Below are 15,458 nucleotides of genomic sequence, written 5' to 3'. Positions count from 1 at the left end.
CTTCTTGAAGGCAGTTAGGGAGCCTCTTAAGATGGATTTTGCTGAGGTGGTTAGGAAGGAAATTTGTAGTTGGAGGCAAATTATTCCATTTAGGACATTTGTTTTGAATTGGAATGCTTTCATTTCTTCGGTTTAACTTATGTATTATTTGCATGGTACTTTTTGTTGTTTTTGGTATCTTGTATTTTTGCGCATTAGACTTTTTTTATTATATCAATGACAAGTATTGATCTGTTTATAAAAATCCTTAAACCTTTTGCCTCTGGCATTTTCTCTTAGAATGGAACTCTGGGATTATCTAAGACAATGAAAATTCTCCACAATAAGTCCTTGATTCATCTGTTTTTATGGCTCTTTATTAGTGTACAAAATTAGCTCTATCCAACAATTATAGTTTAAATTATCTCCCTTCTAGTTTGAGAAGTATCTCATAATCTTTTTGGATTAAATATCTATTGTATCATTTCATTTAATCGATGAAATTGATATTGAAAAAAACTTGGTAATGCTATAAGGGGATTAGGTAGACTCCTTAAATTGGTTTCTTTGCCCTTTTAATTTATTTTTCAATCAAAAAGTTCAGTTTACCAGACAGATTATATCATAATAAAAAACTGGGGTTTATTCTATTGTAGGTTGGCATGAATCAAGGTGCACCTAAGGCTTGGTATCCACCTCTAGAGAAAACTTTATCATACCTTTCAAAGTTGTATCGTTGCCTAGAACCAGTTGTATTCACTGGTTTAGCCCAGGTACTCAAGTAATCAGTCTCAACTTCCTACGGTATCCTGGCAGGTTTGATTTACTGTTTGTCTGATATGTTCCAGGAAGCTGTGGAAGTTTGTTCTACATCTATTCAAGTAAGACAGCCAATTAAATTTTTTCAAAGGTCGAATTAGATATTCAAAATCTTATAATAGAAGAGATTTGATCCATTTTTGTTACGATCTGATTTCACTGATGTTGTTCATGATTTCTACTCTTTGGTCTCCCCCAAGTTCTCCAGCGAATTTTATGCCTTCTTTGTAATGTGCTTCCTTTTATCTTCTCCAGAAAGCAAGTAAACTTATTGCAAAAAGATCGTCACCTATGGATGGGCAACTTTTCTTGATAAAGCACTTCCTCATTCTAAGGGAGCAGGTACCTTCTAGTTCTAGTCCTATCCTCTTCTTCTACCTGACTTATTTGATTTTTCACTCTTTTATTTTGCTTTTCAGATTGCGAGTTTTGATGTAGAATTTTCTGCAACTCACAAGGAACTTGATTTCTCTCATGTCCTGGTTGGTAACTTGGAGTCCATCTTTCCTCTACGTTTGATGACTCTTCACCTTATTAAAAACTTATTGTTCATCCTTGTTTTCAGAAAACTCTCTGTCTGCATTTTTTTTTTTTCACAAGTCGAGGAAATCTCTTTTTGTGTGTATGGCTAAAGTCCCATTAGGTTAAATCACCAATCAAGTTAAATGTTTAAGTAAATTTAATTATATGAATATCTTAACACTTCCATCTCTTGTGGTCTTGAAAATTTGTACACAACTATACCATACAAGAAGCCATGCCACCCATAGAAGAGCAAGGGAGGAGGTGTTTGACCATACAATGCCTGGAAAGGAGTTATACCAATTGACCCATGAAAAGTACTGTTGTACCAATACTTCACCCAATGAAGCCATGCCATGCCACCCACTGCTTCGGCTTCTCATTACGAAAACATCTCAGATACGTTTCAACACTTTGATACCCACCTCTGTTTGTCCATCTGATTGTGGATAATACACCATACTCCTATGCAATCTTGTTCCAGCCATTTTGAACATTTCATTCCAAACCCCGCTCATGAACACCTTATCTCGATCAGACACATTGGATTTGGGAAATCCATATAAGTGTATAATCTCCTTAACAAACACCTTGACTACAGATTTAGCATTGTAAAAATGTTTCAATTCCAAGAAATGAGCATATTTACTCAATCTATCAACGACGACAAAAATCACCTAAAACCCTTGAGCTTTCGGTAGGCCCTCAATAAAGTCCATTGAGATGTCATTCCATTCTCATTCAGGAACCTCTAGAGGCATTAATAACCCTGCAGGAGATGTAGCCAATGTTTTATTTCATTGGCACACAGTACATTCCTAAACATATTGTCTAACATCCAACTTCATTCCTTTCCAATACAATTCCCCCATCAATCTCTTGTAGGTTCGTAAGAATCCTGAGTGGCCCTCAAGCATAGAGTCATGATAAGTATGTAACATAGTTGGCAACAAGGAAGAAGTTTTCATTGTCACCATTCTTCCTTTATACAACAGTCGCCCTTGATGAACCCCGTTGATACACTGTTATATTCATCAAGTACACTATCAATAGATGAACCCCATTGAGTCAGCTCATCCAATTCTGCTACAATGCTGCTTGAAATTTCCACAAGTTCTTCAATCAACTTTACACTTATCGCCCTATATTCAATCAAATACCCTTGATCGCTTCCATCCCAAGACTTCACAATTCGCTTCAGACATCCCCTTTCAATTCAACTTGTCTACCCTCGTGCATAACCTTCATTGAAAGCACGCGCCAATTTATGTCAGTAATGCCTAACTTATACAACCACTACATCCCCAAGATAACATCCACCCTTTCGAGCTCCAATGGCAGAAAGCTCTCAATTTTTCTTATGTCTCCTATCATTAATTCCACCTCATTGCATACACCTTTTCCCTTCACAGCAATTCCCGTTCCCATAATGACTCCATAATTGGCGGTCTCTACTAGGGTTGTCCATTGAAACCATAAAAACCGAACCATTTACAAAACCAAATTCACTGAAATCGAATTTTGCGGTCCAATTCAGTTTAGTATAATTTTAAAACCAAATTATGTGGTTCGGTTTGGTTTCAAAACCAAAAACCGAGTTAAAACCGAACCGAACTGCATTAATTTAAAAAATAACAAAATGAAGTACATATATATATAATTAGGTCAATCTCCTTCATTGTCTTACCGTAGCCACCGCCCCCCCTCTCACTCTCAATACTCGCAGCTGGTGCCCGTCTCTCTCATTCTCATAGTCATCGTTGGCTCATCTCTCTCTCAGCTCTCACTCTTGCCATCTGTCAAGTTCATACTCAAAGGTATTGGATTGTCGTCCGTCCGTCTGTCTCAGTGTCTCACTTTTGCCATTCGGCAAAGTGGGCCTTTTTCTAAAAAAAAAAGATCGAAGTTAAGAGCTTTGACATCAATCAACAACTTCTTCTGTAAGATCCCTTTCACCTTTTCCATCACCCATTTTGAAAACTAAGTTTGAGTAGCTTTAGTGCTACATGAATGAAATAGATCCTTTCTCCTTACATCGATGTCCTGGGGAATATCATTCGTTCCTTTTGAGACTGAAACCTAGCGCCAAACAGCCTTTTCGTCGATCAGCGAACTCCCTCGCTACGTGATCATTCGAATTGGCATTGCCTCGTTCGATTTCATTATCTCTTTTCCAGAATTAGGCATAACATTTTTAATAGTAGGAGTTGGGATCATACCTGTCTTTGGGCTCTTCATACCAGCCTCGATTCGAGTTAGCTCCCGGTTCTCTACGAATTGGGCTATCTGCATCATACTAGCCTGACCAACTGGTTCCTAAACACTCTACTTTAGCTTTGATCCACAGTTCAAACCCATTGATGAACGTATTCTCGAATACTACCTTTGATAAATGTGGCAGCGGTGTGACCAGTTTATTGAACAGATTTCGATAGGCTTCGATAGTCGTTTCTTGTTTGATCGCCAAAAATTGGCCACACACCATCCCTTTCTGCAATGAACGAAATCACTTCAACAATCTCATCTTAAGGTTGTTCCAATTCTTGAACACACGCTCCTCCTTGGATCTATACCAATCTAATGCCACATAACTGTTAATTTCTCAGAATCGGTGAGCTTATGGATCTGAAAATACCGATCCACACGAAACAATCACGAATCCGGATCCACTCCATTGAAGACCGGCATTTCTACCTTCTTGAATTTACTCCGATCTTCCTTCCTGCCGCTTTGTTCATTCGTCGTTTGAGGAATTCTTCGGTTCTACTCTCTCATTCCCTCCGTCAATCGGTTCTTGCAAATTCGAAGAATCGAGTAATCGTTCCAAAACAGTTTTCGAAATCATTTTCTGCTGATTATGTGCTTGAACGCTCAATTTCTCAATACTCTTCACTAACAATGCAAGTGTATCTTCGATTCTTGGCAATCACATCAATTCTATTTTCATTGCTCCAATCACCTGATCCATTGCTTCCAGACATTCTTCAGTATTTCGCTACGCTAGCTCTGATACCAATTTATGAGGTTTCTCTTACTTTGATATTCAATTGAAAGAAAGCAAGCCCGAAGGCAGTGCAAACGTCCCCTTCTCACTCTCGAGAAGTAACTAAACTCTCATGGTCCCCGCACAAATTCTGTTGTTTATTTACATTCCCTCCCTTACAACTCTCATGGTCCCCTTTACCCCTCAATTACATTTTTACCCTTTCGTTGCTATTGAAACAATATCGGTGGCCTAACATTACTAAAATCATTTAAATCTAACAAACCAAAAACAAACCTTTTTTCCACTGCTAAAGATCACAAGAACTTTAAAGCCAATTCTGAACAAAAGACTAGTAGCAACTGAAAACGATAATCCTCGAGTATGTCGGAGAAACCAATAGATTGCAAATGAGATGGACCAAGATCACAAAAAGAAACCCAGAGGGTGAAGACCAAACCAATGTGCACGGTAGAGATCTTGAATAAATGCAGAAGTCATACCAAAAACACTAGTCACGAGACTTCTGCAGTTAGCTATTCTATTGATTATAGTGTGAATTCGCTGTTTAGTAAGTATTGGTTTCTTAGTTTCTTTTTAGTTATAACTTTGTAGCTGACTTAAAATTGTTGATTGGATACAACATTAATGGACTATCATTTTCCAGGAGCATCTTAGAAGAATTCTTAGAGGTCAAGCCTCTCTGTTTGACTGGACTAAATCAACTTCATTGGCAAGGACGTTATCCCCCCGAGTTTTGGAGAGTCAAATTGATGCCAAGAAGGTAATCTATTTCTTTTCAAATGGGACTTGTTTCGTGCCATCAAATCTGATGCAAGAAGCACGGGGGTTGTATTGACAACTTTGTGATTCATAATAAAGACTTTGATTTAATTCTTGGAGATATCTCTTCTTTTATCTCTTTAGGCTACATCAAAATCTCACATGTGGAGCTTAGCAAAATGTATATTTCTTATTAACATTCAATTTGCTAGCAATGTCCTTTCTTACTAGCAATCTTGTAGTTACCATGTCCATTGCATTGAGGAAAAAAAGGGCATGGTTGATATAATTTTCTTCAACGGTGCATTAATAATGTTTAAGCTATGGTTATATTTTGGTGATTAAATATTAGCACAATGCTAGCTTCATTTATGTCCCATGCAATGAACTTTTTCTATTTATTTACTCTGCAGGATCTAGAGAAGAACTTAAAGGCGACTTGTGAAGAGTTTATTATGTCTGTCACTAAGCTGGTTGTGGATCCCATGCTCTCGTTCGTGACCAAGGTTTGTCTTTTTTCCCAAATGCTGAAACTCGCCTAACTGCTGGTTTAGGCTGGACCTCTGGATTTGGTTATGGATACTAATGGGGGAAGCTTTAAGATAGTTGACCGTGTTTGATTGATATTGATTTGTGCTATTATAGATGCCTTTTTTCTTTTCTTCTTTTTTTCCTTTGTTTGTGAATAGTAACGGGTTAAGAAATTTCTTCAAATTAATAATAATAATGATGATGATGATGATGATGGGATAAGAAATAGTTGTACTTGTACTGAATAAAAAATGGTTAAATAGAGGGGGAACTTGCCCTACCCATTCATAGTCTTCTTCTAGGAAAGAAAAGATGTCCAATTAGTTCTAATGAGAAGATGAGAATAACAATTTTTTGTTATTGGAAGACTAGAAGATGTCTAGCATTCTCTCATGCTCATTGATCTTCCTTCTAAATCCTGAAATTATTTCTTCTGCCCAACTATTTGAATCTTCCATTTGATAGTAAGGATACATTTTAACCAATCAGTTGGAGGTTAGAGACGTGGTAATTAATTTTGAGAAATATGTTAGGCCACCAATTATACATCAATATCACAGGAGGGGGAAGATGGTAAAGAAGGGGAGGCAAGTTCGTTACTTGCGTGATAGCTGAGTGAGGTTGGGAATTATCTGAGTGGGGACCATGTAGTGAGGGAGAGTTTGTACTGAGTTTGTTATGGAGAGAGTCTATAAATAAGGAGAGGGAACGTTTTTTCAGTTTCAGGCTTTTATCTTGGGAAATCCTGTGGAGGGAGAAGGGAGAGTACCAGCACCTTAAGGTTGGGGAATTTTGTTTGCCCTAAAGAAGGAGAGCACGAACACAAGTACCAGTACCTTAAAACTTTTCATTGATGACATGAAAGAATGAATGCTCAAAGTACATAATTCTCGTAAGAAAAAGAAAAAGAAAAAAATGAAGAGAACGTCGATAGAAGAAAAGTAAACATCCTAAATGATACATAAACGTGAATAAAGGAGCCTGCAAAATGATGGTAAAGAGTGGATAGGATGAGGCTTTGAGATGCTCCAACATCAGACGAGCAAAACATGTGAGATCATGAGAAATCTTCCATATTATAAAAAACAAGGCCTATCAAACTAAAATATCAAGTACAGGCCTAAAAAGGAAAATGTAATATATCAGCAACTTTGCAACAAAACCAACTTTAACTTTCATATTTGCGATAATTGCTTTAGTGCTACATGAATGAAATAGATCCTTTCTCTATTTCTTTCTGGTTAGTTTTCTCAGTCGGAATCATGGTTTTCTTGGTTTGGAATTGTTTCTTTGTTGTCTCCTGTTTGAAAATTCTTTGGAGCATTTGGCAGAGAAGTTGTCGTTTTTCCATTTGCTTACAGAGAATGTCTTCTCCTTTGAGTGAGTTTGGTTGTCTTTACTGTGTTTGGGTTAAAAATGGCTTTGGCAGTTTATTGTACTTTTGGTTCTTGGGTTTCCGTTCCATTATTGCAAGTTTTTCCACCGTTCTTTGTTATTTTTCACTTTACCAATACTTCTCAAGATGATTTTCTGTTGACATGGGTTTGACGAGTTTATCTCCTTTTTTTCCTTTTCTTTCTAACTTCCAAGAGGTTTGGTTTCCTTTATATATATATATATATATATATGAAGAGGTTTGGTTTCTTGAAAATCCAATTCTGAAGGTCAAAAGCTCTCAAATGAGTTTTTTTTCCCCCTTTTTTCATTTCTTTTTCTTTTAAAGGAAACATAGATTTCCAGTGAAGTAACTTTTTTATGAGAGATTTTCATTTGATATAATGAAAAAACAGCCCAAAAAGTACAAGAGATAGAAAACAAAAATTGGTGCAATCAAATTACAAAGGAATAATAAAAGAGTTCCGGTAATGAGTTTTTCTTCTTTATGTTTTATTTACCTACGGATCATAAAGTTATATTTATGACTTTTAATTCTGTTAGCTTGTTCTTTTTAGGTGACTGCTGTCAAAGTGACATTATCTTCAGGCAATCAGAACCAAAAGTTAGAACCGGTCTTGGAGAAACCATTAAGGGACCAGGCTTTTGCCACTCCAGATAAGGTGGCCGAATTAATTCAAAAGGTATGTTGTATAACTTAAAGAATGTGGAAGAATCAGTAGTATTAAAGGAAGAATCTCTTAGAAAAATTATATACAATAGGTCTCTTCTGTTAAATTTTATGTGCAGTCTTTAAGGTGCTGCCAGAATGCAAATCTCTGAAAATTACTAGTGTAGTTTTTGGATTGGTCACGTGCAATTAAGATGACATAATATGTTCCTGTCTATTTTTTCCGTCCCAGGACCATATTGTTGTGACGTTTAATTGATAGTGCCCTATAGCTATGAAAAATTAGAATGACTTGAAAAAATATTTATTGCCGTTTAGCTTCTCTGATTGTGTTCTTTTCTTCTCAAACAGGTTAATACTGCTATTCAGCAACAGTTGCCTATGGTTATGGAAAAAATGAAACTTTATCTGCAGAACCCTACCACAAGGATGATTCTTTTCAATCCTATAAAGTAAGTTGATATAATTTGTGAAATTTTGAAATTATAATTTGTGACCATAGAGCAGACAGACTTGATTAGAAATATCACGTGTTGAGCTCTGAATGCTTGTCTGAATTTGAAACCATGTATTAAACCTGACAATGACCCTTTAGAATATTGTATCAGCGTAATCGTAGATGAATTTTCTTACTTCACTTTTTCAAAATTCCACCTTCTGGAAGAGCCAAGTTAGGTCATGTTGGTTATTCCTTTGGTGTTAATCGATACTTTTGTATTGATTGTATTATATTTGCTAGAATTTTATCTCCTTTCCTTATTTGTAATGGGTTTTTTCTTCTATCTAAGAAATCTAATCCTTCTCAAAGAGAGAAAGTGAGACCAAAAATAAATATATTATTTTTGGCACTCCCAGTGCGCACAGTTATTTGAGAGCTAAAGATGGACTACTAAGGCAGCTAGGTAAAAGTTGCAGTTTTCTATGGGATGGGGTAACGTTATGAGCTCCATAGGATATTGAAATAAGAACCCTTGGAATCAAGAACCTTTAGGTTACAAATCCCTTGAGAATCGATCTTAAGGTTTGGGTTAGATGGCAGATTGCCTTGAACACCACCTGAGATAAACTACAAGTTTCTTAACTTGAAGTTTAAATCCACATAATAGGATGATCATATATTCTACCAGAATTGCAAAGGTTGCAAAGGTTTGGTTTTTGTTTTTGTTTTTTGTTTTTTTTTTTTTTTTTTTTTTTTTTTTTTTTTAAGATAAGAAACAGTATTTACTACCAAAGTTTAATGAGTAAACTCAACTCAAATATGAGATATTAATTCATACTATGTGATCGTTGAATAGCTTGTGCTATCCAAGCTATGACTTAGTATAAAGAGGGGGCATGACCTTGATAAAGGGCTAAGAGATCTTGGTTTCAATCCATTTTGAGGCCACCTACCTAGGATTTAATATTTTATGGGTTTCTTTGATATCTAGATGTTGTAGAGTCAGATAGGTTTTCCTATGAGATTTGTCGAGGTTTGCGTAAATTGGCCCAAACACTCACAGGTTAGGTTAGTATTATAGGTGATTCAACACCATATATTTTATATCAACAATATCCTCAGCCCTGTTCTTGATTTGTTTTTTTACTCCTGTTGCGGTAATTATAGGACTTCGAAAATTAATGTTTGATGTGCATGAATTAGTTCCATCCCTTGATCTCTCTCTCCCTTACTAAGCAATCAGCTAAGACTTTTGCTCGGAATTCTTGCAGAGTCAACATTGTGGAAGCTCATCTACAAGTACAAAATTTGATAAAGGCAGAGTACTCTTCTGAAGCAATCAATATGACTCCCATACATGTTTTGCAAACTCAACTTGATAATCTCCTCTAGATTCCTGGCCAAATTTGAACAGCGGCATCCATCGGCAGAGTTCATCTTCGCAAATGTTTATTTTTTTGTATGAAGGTGTAGTTTTATTTGGGATCAAACAGGGTTTTGCAATTCTATGTCTAGCCTTCATGCTCTTACATTTGATGAACATATCTGATTCACTTACACTTGCACTACTTGCCTTTTCGTTTTCGAAACATTGCTTGGGAAGTCAAAATGCCATTTTCTCATCATATTTACAGAAATAACTTTGTTTCAAGTATTTTCTCCAGAATAATTGATTTTTTACCCTTCACAGTACAGTTTGCTCATTGTTGAAATCATTTATATGCTTAGTCCTTAAACCAATGGTCTACTACTATTTAGGAACGTAATCTTTTATATTTTCTCGGGAATAATTCATTATTTACCATTGATTTTTGAGTTTTGTTGTGTTTTTGAATGGTGCAGTGAATGATAACCTTATATCGTGCTTTGCAAATGAGATGAATAGTTTACTTTAAGCACAATGTTTAGACCAAAGTGCAAGTCTAAATACTGAGGTTTGAGGCTGAACACAAAGACATATGACTAAAGTGTGATGAAGCGATTGATCTTAATGCAGTGGGTTTTCAATTATACGATGAAAATGTTATTTTCTAATTAATGAACCACTTATAAGTATAGTGGAGTGGTTGATGATAAGTGTGAATGGTGATGTGTCAAATGATGGCGAATGTGATGACAATTACAATCATTATATTGCAGTATGTGTTGAAAATGGAAAAAGTATCAATAACTAGATAGGATTTGAGAAAGATTCACTAACAATTTTTTAAGTAGTGCATAAGTCATGCATTCATGTTATAAACTTATAAAGTAACGGACTTTACCTCTCAATGTTTTTAGTCACAATGTTCTATCTCTAGGATACATGCGATGAGTTTTGATTGTAACATGTTAACTTTATCTCTAAAGTTACTTCTTTTATGGTTTAACGAGTTTCGTAATCACACTCTCTAAAGCAATTGATTGTTTCTACTTAGACCAATCCCTCGATTTGATTTTGGCAACTGACTACGTATGTATTAAATAAGATGAATGCCTACTTATACACAATTTAGTGAATATGCTAGTTTATCTTCCTCAACCGATTAAGAATTTAGTTGTTCATGCTTATGAAAAGAGATGTAAATGGATAGAATATGGAAGAAATTGCATTCATATTAAGAATAAAGAGTTTTTCAATCTCTACAACTTGATACATAATGAAGATACCAAGAAAAATGTAATGAAAAAACAAGAAATGAAAATGTCAAGCCACATGTTATAGTTTCTTGTTCCCTTTGGCTTTAATGTTGTTGCAACGGTAATGGTGGTCTCTCTTCTCTTTTTTCATAGAAGAAAACTTAGCTCTCACTTGAAATTCTTCAAAAAAAAAAAAAAAAAAAAAAAAAAAAAATCATGGAGTGGTGGCAATGATGGGCTTTAGGTGGAAAATGAACAGAGCTCTGACTAATTTCTTGGCAAGAAGTTTGAGTTGATCTCATACTTACAAATCTTCAATGGACTGTTTATAGATGTAAAAAAAGAAGTTTCTTCGCCTATCTCTAATGATACACAGACACCTTACATTTAATTTCATGTCCTGTTGCGTCGGCTACTTGCTTCATAGATTCATTGGTTTTGTTGTGAATGTCTCAATTCAGATACCAACTTGCATCTTGATGTGACATCAACCGCTTACACATTTATCGTTTTCTCTCTTCATGATTCATCTCATCGCGTGGTTTTTTGCGTTGCAAAATTGGCGCCAAATTGATCTCTTGTATGTGTTCAAAGCTGCAACTCTTACTTCCTTGGCCATTTTTACTTCATTTCATTCAAATCACGTGTTCAACAATGAACAATTTTGTAATTTCTGAGATTATGCGTTTTGTAAATGCATGAACGTAGAGTAGGATTATTTGTTATGAATTTCATATCAACTTAACACATTTTTCTCTACAATTTTCTAATTATTCTAAAGAATGAGATACAATCACTTGTAATTCTACAAGTTATCACACCCCCAAATTTAAAACAATGTTTGTCCTCAATCTGTATTTAAAGTCTTAGTATAAATATGGCACTTAATTCAATGCGTTAACTAGACCTCTCAACATGCTTCCTTGCATAGGATTTATTTGACCAGTAGCTCTCCTCAAAGCTTTATTCACCTCCCTACAGAAATATTTCCTAACTTTAGATGTGGCAAACTTATTCCTCAAAATTTCCTTAATCATTTCCAAAATTTCTTATTCTCTTTTCAGAAATGTGCTCATAATTCAAAAATATAAAATCACTCTTTATTACCTTCTTATTTTACAATCTTTTAACTCATGTGTTGATCCGGGCTTCTCATCTTCATTTTGGCTTGCCCATACAGGTATCATGCGAACATCCAACTACGAGTAAGTGCCCTTCTCAACTTTTCTCTTGCCTTAGTTATATTTTCTTTTCATTTTGATCTAGGTATTGGAATTCGTGTTGATCATGGTTACTCACTTTTGTTTTGGTTTGTCCATACGGGTGTCATATGAACATCCAACTACGAGTAGGTGCTAATCTCAATTCAACTCTTATTAGCTAAGGTTTTTTTTTTTTTTTTTTTTTTTTGTAAGAAATAAAAAGAATTTTACAAGTTTGAATTGATTAGCTCAAACCTCTCTCACTCCCAAATTTTGAAGGCAAAAAGTCCTCATTACTGAAATCGAGTTGTGAGATATCCTTAGAAAACTTTTACAAAAGAGGTTTGAGGTAAAACTTGCGCACATACTAAGTTTAAGAAATGTTTCCTCAGGCAAAGTTCCTAAAACTTAGTCCTAAGCGCTTATCTTAACAAATCTAAATATTGGAGAGCATAGATATTATCATCAAGATCATACGCAAACACTAAAAATGGGGAGAAGTATCAAGGCCGTAAATACACACAAGAAATGATTTACCTTAAACCTCTTTTGTAATTTGTAAACAGTTTGTACGAATACTTGTGATATATAATATATGATATTTACTTCACTTCTTGACTTTGCGTATTTGGATGTTTTATTTGCTTTACCACAAACCAATAAACTAAAATCCCTAGTTGTCTTTATGTAACTTAAGCATGTATGGGTGACATACAAGTGGATTATGCCTTAAGTGATAACCAAAATGATCTGTAGTATATGGATATAGGAGAGAACCTTATTCTGATAATGCTATGGATGCGGCCCGCTTTGTGGAATGGTTACAAGTATTGTGACTTGTCACAGATGGTTTGATCTTGATCATTCGTGTAGGGGACATGCAAGCGGGGGCGTTCTATACAAAGAGTTTGTATAAGACCTGACCATGAAGTTTTAACGTCTAGTTATATAACACCATTCATGACAGAGACTTCATTTCACTAGGATGACCATAGGTAACATGACCTCAATCTTGAGTGAATTGGGAACTCCTGCCATTGAGAGCAGACCTTTGATTTGCATGGGTGCGAGTGGCCAGGTCACTGACATAAACCTACCACTTTGAGGATTTATTTGATTTGGAAGCTGGGAACTCAGCTACACAAGATGGAATTCACTCCTTCCCCAAAGCAGGGGTAAGTAGATAGATAGCTACCTTAAGAGCTGATCTTAGGGCTTGAACGATGTGGCGCCACACACCTCGAGAGATGTTCACATATAGTTGGACTATGTTGTATTGTTCATTAGAGGGATCAGTGGTACTTGAGGAGTGAGATGTAACTACAGGGGCAAAACGGTAAATTGACCTAGTTGTACTTACGAGCATCTGTGAAGGTTATCGTACTCATGATTGGTTATATCTGATGAACACAGAAATATATCTGTGTTAAGAAGAGTTTAGCTATCGATCTTTAGTGGAATGCCTGACAGTTAACGGATGGTGGATCTCATGGCTAAAGAGTTTAGTCAGCTATTCACGTACCGTTGGAGCTTCGAGCCATAGGTTCATAAGGTCCCCTTGGTAGCTTGGATTCAAGTTGAGAATTAGTTTCTGAATCAGTTTGAAATGTTCAAATTGACAAGAGGGAGTTCGATTATTTATGATATAATTGAACTGGTTAATTAAATATGATATGATTAACTTTATGTATGAGATACATTAATTGGAGAAAAATGAATATAAATATGATTTATATCTAGTGGAGGAGAAAACACTATGGTTGATATATGATATTAAACTATAGGTTAATGAATATAATATGATTATATTTATTATTTATTAATTTGGAAATTATGGGATAATTGGTTGCCATTTTCTCTGTAACTGTGAGTTAGTGGGAAATTCCATTCGATTTTTGTAACTGAAAAATAAAACAAAAATTATTTTCATTTTGCAAAGGACACGGTTAATTGCTCACGGTGTGTTTGTTGCCCATCGCTTAGTGAATTGAGAGCCTATACCGTAGCTCGAGTTTACAAGACGATCGCCTACACATGCACTTCTTTTTAAATGATCACTTATCTTTTCCTAAATGACCGCTTAGTGTCGAGCTTTTACAAAATGATCATATAGATGATCGCTTACCTTTTCCTACACGATCGTGTACCTCACCTAAACGATCAAGCACTTTGTCTATATGATAAACGCACCTTTCTCCCACTTGCTTGATCATTGTATACGATTTCTTTTCCTCCTCCCCTCTACCAAATTGTTGATATAATTTTAGGGACGCATTTTGTTTTATTTTATTATTGTTAAGGACGGATGGGTTTGAACATGCAATCATGCATTAGACATAACTGATGCGTTTACTCCCATGCGTCTGAGGTCATGCGTCAGAATGATGATGTGTTAATCTCAGCATGCAATGACCACACGTTCCTATCACATGTTTTCTTACGCTTGCGCCAAGTATAACACAAATGCAAGTTTCTTGGGTAATCCGAGGTTGAACACGGGAACTTGTCACTCAGTAATATTTGTGAGGTGATGCGTTTGAGGCGATGAATAAGAATAAAAATAAAGCGAAGAAGGTTTAAATGTTTTATATACTACTCCTACTCCTAACTAAACAGATTGAGCAATAGAAGACTTGTAATGAGAATAGGTAGAAACACAAAAACCATTAACGCATAGTAATGTTTACTGTCTTAAATCGCTCGAGTAATCCCAGCTCGTTGCACTAACGCATCACACCACTAGGTGGTCAGCCGTATGACTATATCTCTATAGTGCATGGTTGCGTGGAGCATAAGATTGTGCCTATCTCTAGGAACAATACGAACCTTGCTTAGTGCGTTCCATCCCTTACCTTCTTAGGCAGTTAGACGCGGCTTCTTAACTTATAGACAAGCAATGCAGCATCTCATAGACAGGCGTTGCCACAGCCTTTCACCAAGAAAAGAGGATTAACTCACTATACTCGCACAACACACACCTCTCGGTGGGTTGCTACATGCATCCTATCTCTAGGCTACATGATTAAGCATGCGATTGACTTTGATAAATAAAGCTGAAGATAAACTATGATATAGAGATGAAGATGATGAAGAAAATGGTAATGAAGGAATTAAGATTTGCATTGATCACAAAATATCTTAATATCTCAAGCTAAAATGTAATACAATACAAAGATTAGAAGGGAGATGAAGGACTCTGCGTCAAGGTTGCCGGTGGTGCCATGGTTGAATGGTGAAGATGTCTCTCTCGAGCTCTATCACCGACGAATGATCCGATCGTCACTCAGTCTGGATTGTGGAGATGAAGAATTCTCACTAGAAATCTCTTTCAAGCTCTCATATGTGATCACAAACTTCTGCCTTGAGGCAGAAGCTCGAATGTCTTAAAATGAAGGTCTCAAGGGCTATTTATAGAATTTGGACGCCGACGGCTATAATGATGAAGGTACCGCTCACTGCTGCTTTTTTCGCGGTATGGGCGTTGTCACATCACCTTATCTTGTTGATATCCCTAGG

At 36.0% G+C, this 15,458-nt stretch overlaps 1 protein-coding gene across 1 annotated transcript in view; it reads left to right on the top strand.

The window, feature by feature from the left end:
- Nucleotides 1–9,815, top strand: part of LOC120081319 (sec34-like family protein) — a 63,545-nt gene extending 53,730 nt beyond the window's left edge. The window contains exons 17-25 of the mRNA XM_039036072.2: nt 636–752; nt 828–860; nt 1,054–1,140; nt 1,218–1,280; nt 4,971–5,087; nt 5,500–5,592; nt 7,570–7,695; nt 8,034–8,134; nt 9,393–9,815. Of these exons, the coding sequence (XP_038892000.1) occupies nt 636–752; nt 828–860; nt 1,054–1,140; nt 1,218–1,280; nt 4,971–5,087; nt 5,500–5,592; nt 7,570–7,695; nt 8,034–8,134; nt 9,393–9,513 (858 nt within the window). The 3' untranslated portion in view covers nt 9,514–9,815. The remainder of the gene's footprint in view (nt 1–635; nt 753–827; nt 861–1,053; nt 1,141–1,217; nt 1,281–4,970; nt 5,088–5,499; nt 5,593–7,569; nt 7,696–8,033; nt 8,135–9,392) is intronic.
- The last annotated feature ends 5,643 nt before the right edge of the window (nt 9,816–15,458 follow it).

Source organism: Benincasa hispida, chromosome 7, assembly GCF_027475165.1.
Source record: "Benincasa hispida cultivar pf3 chromosome 7, pf3_genome.v1.1, whole genome shotgun sequence".
In the NCBI taxonomy this organism is placed as follows: Eukaryota; Viridiplantae; Streptophyta; class Magnoliopsida; order Cucurbitales; family Cucurbitaceae; genus Benincasa; species Benincasa hispida.
The sequence above is the reverse complement of the archived record's forward strand: the minus strand, read 5'-3'. Positions and strand labels throughout refer to the sequence as shown.